At 62.2% G+C, this 16,523-nt stretch overlaps 1 protein-coding gene across 1 annotated transcript; it reads left to right on the top strand.

Annotated features, from left to right (window-relative positions):
* The first annotated feature begins 7,230 nt into the window (after positions 1–7,230).
* TCEA2 (transcription elongation factor A2) lies at positions 7,231–15,909 on the top strand. Its single transcript, XM_047851679.1, has 10 exons — positions 7,231–7,653; positions 10,670–10,732; positions 11,056–11,161; positions 12,241–12,331; positions 13,510–13,640; positions 13,924–13,980; positions 14,445–14,599; positions 14,670–14,816; positions 15,428–15,499; positions 15,694–15,909. The coding sequence occupies exons 1-10, from the start codon at positions 7,582–7,584 to the stop codon at positions 15,700–15,702; spliced, it is 903 nt and encodes a 300-aa protein (XP_047707635.1). The 5' UTR covers positions 7,231–7,581; the 3' UTR covers positions 15,703–15,909.
* Positions 15,910–16,523: the final 614 nt, after the last annotated feature.

The following is a 16,523-nucleotide window of genomic DNA, read 5'->3' as shown; positions in this document are numbered from 1 at the left end:
GGGTGGGGGTCCCTGTTAGACACAGGTCCAGGTAGAAGGGACTCTCTTGTCTTCTGAGACCTTGGCTTTACAGCCAGGCTGCTCGCGTCAGATCCCACCCTGTGGCTGTTGAGACCAGGGCTCTGGGCCTGGCCCTTGTCCCCGTCCTCCTTGAGGCCGCTCCAGGGGCTGGGGCGGGGGTGGGGGGTGGGGGAGGCAAGGCGCAGGATCAGCCTCAACCTTTGTGCAGGGCTCAGGGCTTCTGAGGAGGCTGCCCAATGGCCTAGTACCAAGTGGGCACATGCATGTGCATGGGGGTCCCTCGCCCAGCGACAGGCCTGGTTCAGGTGGACATCGGAGCTCATGCCTGAGGACAGCTGGCTTGCCCCACCCCGTGCCTTCTTGCTCTCAGCCCTAGGATGCTGGGCCTGCTGTGCGCAGAACCACGGGGGTTCTGAACTTTGGGCCTTGCCCCTGGGAGAAGGTGGGGGTGGGGGTGGGGGTGAGGAAGCAGGTCTGGGTGCTCAGGCTCACAGGCAGCAGCTCTCGAGAGTGTCAGCTTTGGCGTCACAGTTGGCCGCAGTCGTGTGGACCTGAGTCCACAGGCTGGGCTGGGTGTTGTGGGAACGAGGGTGTCAGCGTGCTCTGGGGGGTGTCGGACTGGCTGAGGGTCTCGAGCCTTTTGGATGAGCAGAGGAGGTGGACGTGATGGTGTCACTGTGGGGCCCTTCAGGTGCTTGGGGAGGGTCTGCCCCTGAGTGCTGGGGGGGGGGGGGGGCTGGCAGGGCTGAGCAGGTGGGGGGGGGGGGCGCTTCTCTGGGTTGAGAGGCACAGAGCCTTGTGGGTGTCTGGAGGGCGACAGATGAGCCTTGGGTCCCACGTGGGAGGAGTGACTTCCGTAGACGGTCAAGGTGCCCAGGCTGGGGTGTTGCGCTGAGTTGGGGTGTTGGGCTGTGTGAGCCCTGGGGGGGGGGCGTTGTGTGGCCATGTGTGTCCTGGGGGTTTCTGCGAGCTGTGTGGGCCCCACTCAGGCTCAGCAGGGGCTCCATGGGAACCGGGCTCTAGGTTTCCGTGGCAACAGCAGGGAGGAGCCAGGAAACGCCAGCTCAGGAAGGAAGGCCACAGCTGTGAGGAGGGAGCCGAGGGCCAGGCTGCCTGAGCAGGCGCCAGACACTCTGTCTGTCCGGTCGTCCGGCGGGCCAGGCCTGGAGCTTCTGTCCCACTGTGCCCCCAGTGCCCCCCAGTGAGGGCACAGGGCAGCTGCCGGCATGGCTGTCTTTATTCACATCAGCGTGGCCTGGGCCTGGGTCTGCCGGTGTCCTAGCCCTATAGGACTTGTGCCCTGCACCCCCCCGGCCCCCCAGGGGCTCTTGGAGACGCAGAGGGGGGGCTGTCTGTGTGTCCCGGGTGGGGAGGGGGGCTGTGGGTATCCTGGGCAGTGCCCACCCTGACCTCTCTGCCCTCGGATGGCTGGGCCTCTCTCCTGCCAGGGTCTGGTGACAGTCCTCAGCTGTCCTGGGAATGGTGGAGAGAAGGCGCAGAGCCCCCCGAGGGCCCTGCAGCTATACTTCTTTGCTGCTGCTGCCCTAGCTTTGCTGACAAGTGGCTTTGACAAGTGGCCCTCACTCAAGGGCAAGAATCATTCATTCATGCATTCATTCGTTTGTTTCTATGTGCCTGCTACGAACCCAGCTCTGTTCTCAACGTTTATTTATTTTTGGGACAGAGAGAGACAGAGCATGAACGGGGGAGGGGCAGAGAGAGAGGGAGACACAGAATCGGAAACAGGCTCCAGGCTCCGAGCCATCAGCCCAGAGCCTGACGTGGGGCTCGAACTCACGGACCGCGAGATCGTGACCTGGCTGAAGTCGGACGCTTAACCGACTGTGCCACCCAGGCGCCCCATCCCAGCTCTGTTCTATGAGATGGGGGTCTGGCAGTGAACAAAACAGACCCAGGTCCTTGCCCAGGGTTGGGGGTGCGGTTTCCTGTTCCGATAGAGAGGGACAATCAACAAATCCACAAGCAGGTTAGAATATGGGGTGCCAGGCTGTGATGTGCAGAAGGGTGCTGGCAGATGTGGAAGAGGAAGGAGGGGCCGTGTCAGGGGGGCTTGCGACCTGTCGCTCCATGAGGTCACTTTTGAGCCAACCCCAGAAGGAAACATGTGAAAGAGATGAGGGGATGCACAGAGAAGAGTGTTTTACACAGCATGAGCAGCACGTGCAAAGGCCCTGGGTCACAGAGGTGTGCCGGTATGTAGGATAAGTGGGGAGTGCAGAAGGGAGGGGACAGGTTGCTGTGTGGGGCCTGGGAGGGTCTCTCTCTCTCTCTTTTTTTTTTTTTCCTCTGAAGGAGAGTTGGTCACTTTAGGAGGGTTTTGAGCAGAGGAGGGGTGTGATGTGACTTAGTTTTCACAGCCTCCGCTCAGCTGCTGTGTGGAGATGTGCGGCTCGGGAAGGATGGACTTAGCATCAGGAGAGAAGGGGAGGAGGCGGCTCCCGCAGCAGGCCTCGCTCCTCGGCCGAACTGCCTCCCTGAGGAGTTTCCTTGGCCCCCTCCAGGAGGGCAGGATTGGTGTGCCTGGACCCCTGGGAGAAGCTACCCTGGGGACCCCCGGGTTTGGTGCCCTGGGAGTGAGACTGCCTCCTTTCGCCTGTGGCCTGTGACCACCCCCGACACCCCCACCCCCACCCCCCGCCTGGGGCCCCTGGGGATGGGGAGGGTGGAGTGGCCGCCAGGCTGGCTGGCAGGGCAGGGAGGCTGCGTTTCTGGGAATTGTGTGGGGGGAAGCACATTGTTAGAGCCTGGAGCAGGCCGCCAGGACTGCATGTGGCCTCTGGGGGATGCCTTCTGCCTCCCCCAAGTGCTGCCTCTGGGGGAGGGAGCTGGGCCTGGGCCAAGGTTATGGGCTGGACTGGGGACTTTCCTATAGATGCTACCCTGGGTGGGCAGCTCTTCCCATTCTGCAGACCGGGAGACTGAGGTCCAGAGAGAGGGCTGCTGCAGCGGCAGAGCCGAGATATCTGCTGGTGCACGGGATGAGGCCTCTTGCTGGGCATGAGTCTCTGGTCACTGCCCTGCCCGACTTCAGAGGCCAGGATCTGAGGGAAGCCCTGATGGGGTTGGCTGGGGTCACGGCCCCACAGTGACACCGTGGTGGCCGCCCTGGCGGCCTGGGGGGTCTGGTGGATGTAGAAACAGCTGGTCACCTAGGCCCGGGGAGAGCTGCCTAAGGGTAGTGGACCACGTGTGGGGGCTTCTGGGGCTGCAAGATGCCCCCACACCCTGTGGCCATGGGAAGCAAGAGGTGGGGCTCGATGTGAGTTCAGTTGGTTGGGCCTTCCCACTGAGGCCCCTGCCTCGGCCAGAAAGGAAGCACGGATGCGACCTGCTTGGGTCATGGCCGGCTTTGGGCGAGCAGGGGGCGGGGGACACAAATAGAAAAATAAATGGCCTGAGCTTCCGATGTTTCCGGACTGAGGATGGGGGAGGGGCAGGCCTCTGGGCCAAAGGTGTGGTCCAGCCTATGTGTGGTGGACCCTGGGGGTGTCGCTCGGGGGTCCCCAGGTCCCTGTCGGGGCTGTGCCTCCCCCTGAGCCCCCAGGGTAGGGCCGGGCTCCACACAGAGGAGGGCTCCTGAGGGCCGGCCCGTGCATCTCTCTTCTCCGGGGGCTGCCCCACGGCGCTGTCTTGGGTACCGTCACTTCCAGGCGGCCTGCGGAGGGTCCGGGAGGGCCTTCTGGAGTAAGACAGGCAGGGAGTGCACGCTGCCTTCCATCCCTTGGGGGTTCCTCTCTGCTGCTTGCCGGTTCCCCTTCACCTCTGACCTCCGATCGGGAGCTGCTGGACCTCCACCCACACGTCTACATTTTCACGGCTCATGGTCTCCTAACCCAGCCCAGCCCGGACCTGCCTTGACTCAGCTCTCAACTCTCTGCCCCCACGCCCCCTCCCCTGCTTCAGCCCATCTTAGCAGGAGATGCTGGGAGTCCTGGAGGGAGGGCTCCATCTGGTTCTAGATCTGTGGGTCAGGCCTTCAGCCTAAAGCAGCAGGAGACATCAGCCCTGAGCTGGCCCACCAGCCCTGAGCTGGTGGGGGTGGGGCCTGCCTTTAGGGCTCCCTTGCTGGGTGGTGGCTGGTAAGTGTGGGTCTCTTACTGCCCACCCACTGCGGGTTATTGTTTTTTCTTTCCTTCATAAAACACATATTTACTGAGCAGCTATTAGGTGTCTTGGGCTGAAGATGCGGGTGGAATGAAGGCCTGGTTTTCCCAGCTGACAGTCCTTGGGAGCCAGCTCGTGGACAGTCCCAGGGGATTTTGAGTGTCTGTGCACGTGCACCCTCAGGTATGGCCAGCGTGTGTGCACGTGAGCAACTGTCTCCCCTGTTGCGTGTGGCTATACGGGGGAAATGAAGTTCTTCGTTTGCAGAGGGGTCAGGGTAGGAGGCCTGGACCAGGAAGGGGACCAGGAAGGCCCCCGCCCTGGAGTCCCCTAGTAGGGGTACCCCCCTAGCAGGGATACAGTGAGGGTTACATACCACTCCCCCCGGGAGAATCCCGTGGTTGTGACGCTACCCTCTTTGACCAGTTTTCTGAAGGTGCTGGATGGCCCCAGGGGCTCAGGCGGCTTGTTGGGGAGTAAGTTCCCAAGGTTGAAGAGGGTCCATGAGGGGTCTGCGGTGGGCAAGGTTCCAAAGGTCGTGAACTCATGAGGGGCCCCGTGACCAGGAACTTCTGAAGTGGAATACTGAGAATTTTGGGGTTGGTGGGTGCTGCCCTAGCGAGGGTGGGATCCACCTACAGGCCCCACAGGTGAGGGTCTCTCTCCACGACTAAGCACAGCCCCACTCTGGCCACTTCTCAGTTGTGGCCAGAATTGGCCTCCGAAGGGGTAGGGTGGTGGGTAGCTGGCTGGCCTGCTGGTCTGTGGCTCCCTCCCGCCACCTAGAGGCCGCTGCTCGTTCATCAAGGGCCACAGAGGCCTCCGGGCAGGATCACCCTACTTGGTCCCTGGGCACTCATGCATGCAGCATGGGGCCATACCCTGGACTGCACCATGGCTCAGGGCTCCTGTCACAGGGGAAGGGCTGTGGCCTCCAGGTCTCCAGCTTGGAAGCACCCTGCCTCCTCTGCCACCCAGCCCCACCTATTCTGTCCTCCTCCCCAACACCTGCCCCACCCTGGGCCACCCCACTGCAGCCTTGCAGCCCAGTCTCTTGCTGGAGACCACCTGGTTTCTCGTGGGGGTGAAAGGGTCCAAGGCAGGAGGTCCAGGATTCCCACTGTGGCTGCGTAGCGGAAGGGCCCTAGTTCTCAGCTGACAGCCTCTTCTCTGGTCCATGACCTTACTCTGGTGCCATGTAATGGGGCCCGAGCAGAAAGTAAAATTCATACGGTTACAAAGGAAACCAGTTACAGCGCAACACAGCTACCAAAAGATTTCCTAAAACGTGTGATACAGAAAAACAAAAAATGTGTGACACAGAAACCTAAGCGCTTCTTTACTGCTGCAGATTCCGGCAGCGGTGACCGCCTGGGGCATCAGCAGGATGGCCGTGGAGGGAAGTGGCTCCCGTCTGTGCTGTGGCCAGTCCTGGCACTGCTGTGAGATGTGGGCCATCGCTTCATTCAAAACCAAAGGGACAATACGCTTCCACTAGAGGTCAACGGGAAGGACGTGAAGATTCCTTCCCACCTGGCTTCTTCCTGACAGGGTGTTGGTCCCTGAGCCCCAGGCTGAGACTGCGTCCTGCTCTCCCTGCCACCCCACCAAGTCCGCCTCTTCGGCTCCCAGACCTGCCCCGTCTCCCCCTAACCCCCCACAGTCCCTGTCCTGTGACTGCCTCTGTTCTTCTCAGCAGCGTGGACAAGGTCATGGAGCTGGGCACAAACTCCAGACCACCAGCCACCTCCCAGTCACGGCTCCATCGGCACCATCTGCACACTTGGAACACAGCCCCCCGGCCTCCTGAGCCCCTGCCCGCCTCTGGGTGCCCACTGTTCAGAGTCCACCCTGGTTGGCCACAGTTCTGTGCTTCTGCCCCTGTGGACAGAGGGCAAAGACCTCAGGGCCCCACCCTTGGGTTACAAGAAGCAAAGGTCTTCATTCTTCACCAGCTCCCTAGGTCACGCGTTAGAGTCACATTTTTTTTTTAAGGTTTATTCATTTTTTGAGAGAGAGACAGAGCACGTGCAAACGAGCAGGGGAGAGGCAGAGAGAGAGAGGGAGAGACAGAATCCCAAGCAGGCTCCACACTCACCATGGAGCCGGACGCAGGTCTTGATCTGACAACAGAGGGACACCATGGCCTGAGCTGAAATCAAGAGTCAGAAGGTTAACCGACTGAGTCACCCAGGCACCTGGTCTCACAATTACTTGGCCTGAAATTTAGCGAATGTGGGGCCCACAACGCTATAGACGTCAGTTCTCTGGCTTCTACCCTCTCCCTAGAACTGTGCCCTGTCCAGCAAACCACTCAGCATCTGCATCACTGAGGAAGGGGCGGACATCTGGAGGGGATGCGAGCTCTGCCCCTCCCCAGCCCTCTCACGGCCAGCGCCATCCCTCCGATTTGAGTACCATGTGGCCACTCGCAGGGACCTCCAGCAGCAAAGGTGACCACTGAACTGCTCACGCTGTGTCCCCTGATCTGCTGTTCTCAACGCATGATTTGTATCAACTCACATCGTCCTGAGAGCAGCCCTCTGAGGCAGACACTGTTACCATCTTCGTTTCACAGATGGGAAGACCGAGGCGCACAGCGGTTAACGACTGGTCTCAAGGGCAGAGCCCGGGATTCACAAGCCGGTAGCTGACTCCTGAGGCAGGAGCCTTGCCCAAGCGGCCTCTCCAAGTCCCCCGGCACCTTCTGAACCGCAGCCCCGGCTTCTTCCAAATCCTGCATCCGGCTACTGCTCCCTCCCACCTCCGGGCGCCCAGCACCAGGGCTCAGGGGCCAGAATCCAGGCCAGAGAGCGCAGGGGGTCCGCGCAGGCTTGGGGGTGGGGTGGGGTCGGGGGGGTCTTCCGCCGGGTCCGGCTGTCCCCGGACGGCCGAAGGTGGAAGAGGAGCGTTCGAAGCGGATGGAGATAGGGGACGGACCCCAAGGTGCCTTTGTGGGTCCCACGTATCTGGACCCCGGGCAGCTCCTGGGCGGAGGGCCGGGGTGGGACTTCCTCGGGGTCGCGCAGGGGCCGGGACTCACGTTCTGGCCTCGCGCTACCGCAGCGCCCTCCGCCGGCTAACCGCCTCGCGCGGGGGCTCGTGGGATTGTGAGTCCTCCGGACCCGTCGTCCTTCGGCGACGGCCCGCGTCAGGACTACACTCCCCAGGAAGCCATGCAGGGCCGCATGGTTTCTGGGAGTTGTGGTTCAGCGCGTGGCGAGGGCGCGCGAGGCGGGCGGCCGCGAGAACTACATGTCCCAGGACGCAGCGCGGCGGCCGCGGGGGCCGGGGGTTTGAACGGAGGGTCTCCCGCCCGCGGCTGGGCTGCGTCGGCTGCGACGGGTGCGGGAGGCGGCGACGGCCGGGGCAGGGGGTCTAGGCCCGGAGGCTGAGGCTGGCGCGGCGGGCGCTGGGGGCCCTGCCCCCGTGTCGATGATGGGCAAAGAAGAGGAGATTGCGCGGATCGCCCGGAGGCTGGACAAGATGGTGACCAAGAAGAGTGCGGTGAGGGGCGCGGGCCGCCAGGACCCCGGGACCCCCGCCCCGCCGACCCCTGCCGAGCCTGCCGAGCCCCCTTCAGGGTCGGGGAGACCACCCGAGGGGCAGGACGAGACCCCGCCCCAGCAGAGACTCCCGGGACGCGGGGAGACCCCCGTCGGTGGCCGAGACCCCTGCCCTGGGCCAGCCCTGCCCTTCACTCCCGCACCCACGGCAGAGGCCGCAGTCGGGCCTGGACCTTGTCCCTGGAGCCGCCCTCTCTGGACTCAGACCCCAGCTACCAGGCTGAGATTCCGCAGACCTGAGACCCGTCTCCTTACTTGCCCCCTAACTCCGGACTCCCCCACCCCACCCCTACTAGGGCCGGCCAGCGGAAGCATTCCTCGGTCCCGCCCCTCAGGCCTTGCGGAGTCCCCAGCCCGTTCAGACCTTTCTTATTGGCTGCCCCGCCCCCTCCCCCCCCCCCTCCCCCTTGCCTTCCTCCTCCTCAGCCTGGGCATCCTCACAGTTTCCCTCTAGCTGTCAGGACTCTCCGCATCCCGACTCAGAGCCCTCTGCCCCACCCTAGGTCTCCCACATCCTTTCTCAGTGTGCAAGAGTTTGGAGTGTGAGATTGGACCCCCTTTTCTCCTGGAGCTACAGCGCTTAACTCTGTTGGGCCTGGGGTTGTGGCCCTCATACCCCTTCACAAGCGGGCCAGAGGCCTTTCCTGGTGGAGAGGCCCCCCTTTTCCTCTGTATCTGTCCCTGCCCTACAAGAACCAGATTTCCCTAATAAATTCTTTCCCTTCCTTAGCCAGGACTCAGCCAGCAGCAACTGGGGAGTGGGTAGATATGTAGAGACCCCTGCTTAAGACCCTTGGGAGGTCTGGTGAGCCTGGCCTGGGAGTGCTTTGGTGCTAGAGCCCCCCGCCCCCGCCAGCTGTGCTCACTATGCTGCCTGGCCTCTGTTGTCCTGTGATCAGTGAGCCTTTGTAGGAGGCTGTGTCATGATCCCTAAGAGGAAGCAGGTAGATGGGGTTCCAACTGCAGCCCCTCTTCAGCTTTGAGATTTTGACAACCTGTGTACCCTCACATGGAAGCATTCTTAGTGGGTGGCATCTGCCTTTAGGATGTTGGGAGGGGTCCTGGCTGGCTTCCCGAGAGGCTGAATAAACACAACCTGCCCTCCCCTGCAGACTAAGAATAGGGAGGTGGTGGAGGAGGCTCAGTCACGGGCCTGAGATGCCTGCACAGCCGCCCCAGGGCTGTCTGCCTGCACTGGTGCTTCGGGTGGTTTTTGGGATTAAGCAGGCTCGTCCTGGGTCCCCGGTGACCAGGTTCTGGATAGGGGTCTACACTGGGGCCAGAGGGGTGGCTGGCTCCCACTCATTCATCCAGGAAGCAGCACCCCCTCCACACACATTGTCTTCATACCCCTGGGAGGCCGTGGGCAGCACAGAGCAAGGGTGTGGGAACAATCTTTAGCTGTTTCCAGAGATGACCAGAGAAAGAAGTTGCTTCCTCTCTTGAAGGAGACAGCACCCCCCAGGTGGGGACAGAGATGGGTTATAGAACCCATGGAGGGCTGGTTGGGGCCAGGTAGAGCTGGGAGGAGGGTGTATGCAGGTCGGAAGCACAGCCACAGCTTGAATAGAAGCTCCAGGGGAGATTGAGGAGGGGGCGTCGACCACCCTCTAGACTGGGAAGGCAGTCTAAGGGGTTTGGGGGTGCTGTGGCATGGGCAGTGAGAGCCAGCGGTGGTTCTAGTCCCTGTGAGGCTTCTTGGGGATTTGGGAGCCATGATGGGAATTGTGTTTATGCCTCTGGTCTGGAGCCCACAAGAAACTGACCTTAGACAGCCCAAGGCTCTGTCTCAGGGAAAATGATCAGTGAGCAGCACTGTGTCCTTGGCTCTGACAACCATCTTCCTTCCCTGAGGAGATCACCTCAGGGCTGGACTCTGCACAGGCTGAGGGGCAGAGCCTGCTGGGGGTGACAGGGAGGGGGCTGCAGAACAGAGGTGCCACCCAGATTGTGGGCGGGTTGGGGGGCCGGGGGCGGCTGGGAGTGGGGCCAGCCCTTCCCACGGCCTGTGCTGCAGGACATGGGGCTCTCACAGTCTTGGGTGGCTGGTCAGGTTACTTCTGTCCCCTTCATGTCAAGGGAGAGACCCATACATTAAAACACACCGGTGTGTTAAAAAGTGAAGCATCTGTGGAAGAGAGCAAAGCAGGGGAGGAGGATGGGGGTTTTGCATGGGTTGTGATTTCAATTTTAAGTAGAAGAGGTCTTGCCAAGAAGGTGTCATCTGAACAAACTTTTGAAGGTGGGAGAGTACAAACCTGTAGATATTTGGGAGGTATTTCTATGGTAGTGGGGGCAGCAGGTGCAAAGGTCCTGGGGCAAGCAACTTGGCACACTTGAACATTAAGCTGAGCCTCGAGTGGAGAGAATGGCCCATTTGGGCATGGCATTGGCATGGGAGAGAGCTTTGAAGAAACAAAGCTGTGGGGTGGGAGGGGGCAAGGCGGGAAAGGTGGCTGGCCTGAGGGTTCAGGCAAGGCCTGGAGGGATTGATGAAGGGCGAGGCCACAGGACTTGAACCTGGACATGGTGTAGGTGTGGGAGTAGAGCGTTTGGCCTCAGCAGGGGACACTGATCTTGCTTGGGTCGCCCCCTCTGAGCAGGTAGGGGGGCCACCTCAGGGTATGCTGCCAATCCACCTGTCCTGAGACCTGACAGGACAGTGAGTACCCCTGGGGCCCCACACCTGCACCTAGGTGTGGCACTGCTGCCGGAGAGGGGCTGAGGTCCTTGACGGTGTTTCCCATAGCCATGGTTTGGTCAGTGACCCAAAATGCTGGGATTGAGTGTACAAAGACGCTTTCCTTCTCGTCCTGACCCTCCCCGGGCACCTGACCACAGGTGGATCTCCAGTTGTCACTGTTTGTGCCCCCCCACTACCCTTGTGTGTAGGAGGAGGTGGGATCATCCCACCAAGACTTTGAAGTCATTTATGAAGGTCCCCCTTCTCCTTCCAGGAGGGAGCCATGGACCTGCTGCGGGAGCTGAAGGCCATGCCTGTCACGCTGCACCTGCTGCAGGTAGGGCCCTGCGTGCCTCCTGCCCCGGACAGCTCCTGGGCACCTGGCAGGGCTTCCTGGCCCGTGCCCTGGGCCTTGGTTGGCACAGGTGTCTGTCCCAGAAGAGACCATCCCTGCCTTTGTTGCTGAGGAAGACAAAGGGGAATCCAAAGATAACCCACCCTGTTCCTTGCCGAGGTTCCTGGGTTCCACATGGGACAGTAACCCTCGGAAAGGCCGTCCACCTCACAAGCTGGTCCCCAACCCCTGCCCTGTGGGAGCCTAGGAGGGTCTGCGAGAAGGGTCTGACTGCTGCCCCTCAGCCCAGGCTGCTTGCCTTGCAGTCTACGCGCGTCGGCATGTCCGTCAACGCCCTGCGGAAGCAGAGTTCTGATGAGGGGGTCATCGCGCTGGCCAAGTCGCTCATCAAGTCCTGGAAGAAGCTCCTGGGTGCGGGTCCAGCAGCAGGCTGAGAGCTGGGGCAAGGGGAACCCTGAGAAGCGCTGGTCAGCACTGTGTAGGGTGCTGGCAGTGCTGTCCCTGAGTCAGGGCCACCTGGGAGTGGGGGTGTGACAGAACAGGTCCAGGAAGGCTTGGGGCTTGGGGGGAGAGGTGTTCCATGTAGAGCAAGGAGAAAAGAAAGTTCAAGATAGGAGCAGGACTGCACTGAGGGTGGCTGGGGGGCCCTTGCAGGGACCTGGCACAGGCAGGTGGTCACACTGAGAGGTGTCAGGGCAGCTAGAGGGCAGGGAGCTGGAGGAGATGTGGGGGGAGAGGAAGAGGGGAGAAGGTTTAGGGGGCAAGGGAGAGAGGAGAGGGGGCACAGCCACTCAGCACAGGGTGACTGGGGGTTGCAGAGATGCCGACTTTGGGACCCTGAGGCCCCCCCCCCCCCCGCCTTCCCAGCCTCTCCTGGGCTCTATCCAAACCCTTGTGAAATAGAGCTTTGTGTTCTGGGTCTCTTCTGCTCCCGCGTGGCCATTAGCCCACGTGTTGGACAAGTGTGTTTCTCCTGGTGGTGTGGGGGCTGCTCCTTATCCCGTGGGCCGGTCCCCAGCACAGGCTAGGGTTTCAGGAACCTTGTGGGGGGCGTGCTCAGTGGATGGCAGTTCTCTGTGACCCCCAAGGCCCAGATAAGGAATGACCATGCCTCATCATGCTTCATCTGTGGGGGCTGTCACTTGGGGGGCTCCATACTCAAGGGTCACTTTGGGCAGATGGCAGTCCTCCCTGCCTGGATGGGCAGTGGGGTAGACCCCAGAGAAACCTTACAGGTGGCCTGTTTGAGGAGGGGGGTAGGAAAGAGGGGGTGGGGGCTGTCTTGGGACCTTCTGAGTGGGGAGAACAGAGGGCCCCAGTTGTGGAAGGCTCAGCAGCTAGGGGCCCCGGTGGGGTTCGGGTTGGTGGCCTAGGGCTGGTGGTCTGGCTAAGGCTATGTCTTCGTGGTGATCCGCTCCCTTCCCTGGCCTGGGACTCCCCTCTGGCTCTGCCTCTCCCTAGCCAGCCTCCCCCTTTCCTGGCACCTGCAGATGCTTCAGACGCCAAAGCCAGGGAGCAGAGGAGGGGCGGACCTCTGCCCGCATCGTCCTCGAAGGAGTCCCCTGAGGCCCAGGATCCCAGGTAGCGTGCATCTGGAAGGCAGGTGCACACCCTCCTGCCCCCTGGGTGCCCCGTGCTCGGCAGATGAAGGTGCTGGTTTCCCTTGCCCTGGGTCTGCTGAGGCCATACGAAGGCATCAGCCCTTTCGGTTCCTTGGAAGGGAAGGGACTTTCCCCAGGGAGCCTGGCCTGGTCGGCCTCTTGCTGCACACTTCTCTTCCAAAGCTCCTCTGGAACTTTCTAGCCCCAAGCGTCTGAGAGGTGAGGCTGTGTCCACCTGGCTGCATGGAGCTCCTACGTGTCCTGAACAGGCCTGTGGGGGTGGGGGTGGGGGGGCAGCTGTGCCACCCCTCCACCCCAGCTGCACATCCACGTCCTGGGTCTGGTTCTCACTGGCCCGCTCTGGCCAATCCCCCTCAGCCTGGTGTCACTTTGCTTCTGGACTCTTTTTCCCTTGGGTGCCCCAGCCTGCAGCATGATGCGAGTTCTGGGGGCACTGAGGTCTCACTGCTGCCACCCCAGAGAGGGCAGTCATGGAGACTGGGGGTCCTCTGGGGGTGGGCTGTGGCCAACAGGCTGCTTTGCGTTTGACCCCACTGGGCGGAAGGGGCCGGGGGCCAGGAAGGGCTGAGCTCTGGATTTATAGCGTGGTTGCAGGACCGTGGGTTCGTCTGCTCCCCCTGCAGACTGAGGCCCCTGCTCCCACTGACTTAACCTGGGGGCCACAGGGTCACAAGATGCAGGGCTGTGAGGAGAGAGGGCTTGGTGGATGCAACCTGGTCGTCAGGTAGCTTGTAGGGAGTGCCCAGCGCCTCGAGGGGCATCTGCGCTGGGCACGGCCATCCGTGGTCTCGGGCAGCCACCAACACCATCTGCCTCTCCCTGAAATGGCAGCTGGTCTTGAGCAGCGTGGCCCTGCGTCCGGCCTCCTGGAGGGTGGAGACCATTACAGGTGATGCGGCCCCAGTCGTGCCCTCGTCGGGAGAGTACACCCCACCCGGTTGGCTTTACTGCCTCTGACCAACCAGGCAGAGGGCATGGGGGCATGGGGGACTGGACTGCAGGCGGGCAGGACCGTGGGCTGCTGCCAAGGTAGAGCGACCAGGATGGGAGGGATTGTGGCTGTATTGCTGGCTTTCCTGGTGGGGACCGGTGTGTCATTGGGGTATACGTGGCCCGAGCGGGCCTGTCTTTCTCCAGCCGCAAGAGGCCAGAACTGCCCAGGATGCCATCGGCCCCGAGGATCACCACGTTTCCCCCAGTGCCGGTCACCTGTGATGCCGTGCGCAACAAGTGCCGTGAGCTGTTGACCGCCGCCCTGCAGACAGACCGTGAGTGGCCTGGCGGGCGCTGCACAGCCTGCCTGGGGGTCCTGACTCCTAATACGCACCCAGACTTCCGGGGTGGCCCGGACTCTGCCTGTCCACAGCGGCCTGAGCTTAGAGGGTCCTGGGGGACAGCCCTCTCCCCTAGCCGTTGAAGCTGACCCCGGGTGTGGGGGGGGGGCAGGGGGTCTCTGGGGTCACCAGAGCACCCGGATCCTCGGCGTCAGGTGCGGGGCAGGCTGGAGGTGGTGGAGCCAGAGGGGCGGCTAGTCAGGGCTGCTTCTTGCAGATGATCATATGGCTGTCGGTGCAGACTGCGAGGGCTTGTCGGCCCAGATTGAGGAATATATCCTTTGCGCGCGCAGGGGTTTGGGATCTGGGGCTTTCTGGTCGAGCTGTGAGGCCAGCCAGGCCCTGCTTCCCCTGGGGGCCACCACCCCAGTGCCCTCACCGGGTGGTCGGTCAGTTGGGTGGGCTCACCCCTCTTGACCAGGAGGGCCCTCCCCAGACCTGCTGAGGGATGGATTCTGCCTGCTGGTGGGGCGGGGGTCACTGGGGCTTTGAACCTGCAGCTGGGCCTTAGCCACGGCGGGGGGTGGGGGGGGGTCTGGTGGCGGCCCCGCCCGGCAGCCCTTCCCCTCACTGCCGGGTGTGGGTGGGTACTGAGTTGCTGGGCTCCCCTTCCCCTCCCAGCCCCTACCCCGACAGGGCCCCCATGAGGAGGCCCTCACTGGCCTCCTTCGGCTGGCCCAAGGGGGTGGGTGGAAGGCAGAAGCACTGGCCTCTGGATAGGTCCTTAAACACCTGCACGTATCTTCCGGGACGTGGGGAACACGGACATGAAGTATAAAAACCGTGTGCGGAGCCGCATCTCCAACCTCAAGGACGCTAAGAACCCCGACCTGCGGCGGAACGTGTTGTGTGGTGCCATAACACCGCAGCAGATCGCTGTGATGACGTCAGAGGTGAGTCCTGCGGGAGGGATGCGGGGGCCACCCCTGTGAGCAGCGGGTAAGTACACGGCTTCTTGCCCAGGAGATGGCCAGCGACGAGCTGAAGGAGATTCGGAAGGCGATGACCAAGGAGGCCATCCGAGAGCACCAGATGGCCCGCACGGGGGGCACGCAGACAGACCTCTTCACCTGTGGGAAGTGCAAGAAGAAGAACTGTACTTACACGCAGGTGAGCTGCCGCTAGCCGTCCTCCCGGGGTCCCAGGGACCTGAGGGCAACAAGAGGGGTGCCCGCACCTGCCCCCAGTTCTGTGGGGCGGGGACTGCACTTGGGTCCGGACACGTGCACTGTGAATGTGTACTGACTGGGCCGGGGAGAGGGATAGCCACCTTTGGGACCTCCTCCTTGCCAGCACCCCTGGTCCCCAGTAAGCAGTGTCTCAGGTGGTGGTTTGCTCTGGGCACTAAAGTTGGGGGGGCGCTGGCCTCATCCAGCACGGAGGGGCCGCGAGGAACGTTGCACTGGCAAGGGAGTGGGTGTGGTAGGCTGCCTGGCGGTGGCCACAGGACTGTGCTCAGGCCCGTGGAGGTGGACATTATGTGGACTTCGGGACATGTCAGGGGTCCCTGGTGACGGGAGAAGGGTTGGGGTGGCTGGAGGGTTGGAGTTACTGGCGCAGCCTCAGCACAGGTCACCCACAGGGGCCTGGGGCTGCGATACCGCCCCTACCCGAGGGCGTGGGTAGCCTCCCCAAGTTGTCACTTGATGGAAGACTTGCTTCTTGGGGCCTCTTGCTATGAGTGACTGATCCTTGGGCCTGGGGTGGGGGGGCTCTCACAGGTGCAGACCCGCAGCTCTGATGAGCCCATGACCACCTTTGTCGTCTGTAATGAGTGTGGAAACCGCTGGAAGGTAGGTGGGTGAGCCTTCTCTGGACGCGGGTGTCTCCAGCCTGTGTGGGATCTGTGTGATGTGAAATGGGGGACAGCTATGCCCAGCCAGCCTCCCGGGACTTGAGAGAAGGTGGGTGGAGACCCCAGCCCTGACTCTCGCCCTGCGGGGGTCACGGGGGGCTGCGTGGTTGATGCCTCTCCCGTCTGCTGCAGTTCTGCTGAGCCCTCGTTGACATGTCTGAAGCCTTGGGCCGTGCCCAGTGTTGGCCATGGCCTTCCCTGCGTCCTCTGTCGACAGACATAGCTTCTGGAGACCTGCCCTGTGCCTACCTGAACTTCCTCAGAGGGCTGTGCACCCTGCCCCCCACCCTGCCTGCAGTACACCTTTCTTCCTCTTTCCCCCAAATTATTAAATGTTTCTTTTTGCCATGGTGTTGTTCCTGGCCCTTGGTTCTGGTGGGCCATGCACGGTCTTGGGCTGTGACCTGGGCCGCCCTCCCCCCCCCCCCCCCCCCCCCACTGGGGACAGCCCTCCTCCCTGGGATCAGGTGACACTTAGGTTTGGCCCTAGTGGAACAGAGGTGGAGGGAAGAGCCCGCTGGCCTTCGGAGGGGCCTGGTGATCCCAGGAGGGACCCAGATTCCTGCCTGTGTGTGCCCATGGAGGAGGGACAGGTGCAGGGGCGCACAGCATAAGCATGTGCAGGTGGGAGGGGGCCTTAGGACACAGAAGATCCAGGGTCTCATGAGCCTCCCCAGCCACTGTGGCTCAGGGCCCAGGGCTCGTGGGCAGGAGGCTACGTCTGGGTCTCCAAGCCATCCATGATCGTCTGCTCCAATCCGATGGAGCGGATTGGGTGGACTCTGGGCCAGAGTCTCAGTTTCCTGGATCTGCCGCAGGTTTGAAATGTTCTGCCTCTCAGAAATGTAGGGAACAGGTTGGCAAGCACATGCCTTGCCCAACCCTAGCTTTGGTGAGACACTGTGGGGGTCGCCCTTGCCAGGGGGCATGGCACCCTCCCAAGGGCAAGGGTGAGCACAGCT

Source organism: Prionailurus viverrinus, chromosome A3 (assembly GCF_022837055.1).
Source record: "Prionailurus viverrinus isolate Anna chromosome A3, UM_Priviv_1.0, whole genome shotgun sequence".
NCBI lineage: Eukaryota > Metazoa > Chordata > Mammalia > Carnivora > Felidae > Prionailurus > Prionailurus viverrinus.
This window is presented reverse-complemented; position numbering and strand designations above follow the sequence as displayed.

Coding starts and splice junctions, on each gene's coding strand:
- TCEA2 (XM_047851679.1), top strand. CDS start 7,582: ATGATGGGCAAAGAAGAGGAGATTGCGCGGATCGCCCGGAGGCTGGAC. Junction 7,654..10,669: donor TGGTGACCAAGAAGAGTGCG/GTGAGGGGCGCG, acceptor TTCTCCTTCCAG/GAGGGAGCCATGGACCTGCT. Junction 13,641..13,923: donor CGCCGCCCTGCAGACAGACC/GTGAGTGGCCTG, acceptor TGCTTCTTGCAG/ATGATCATATGGCTGTCGGT.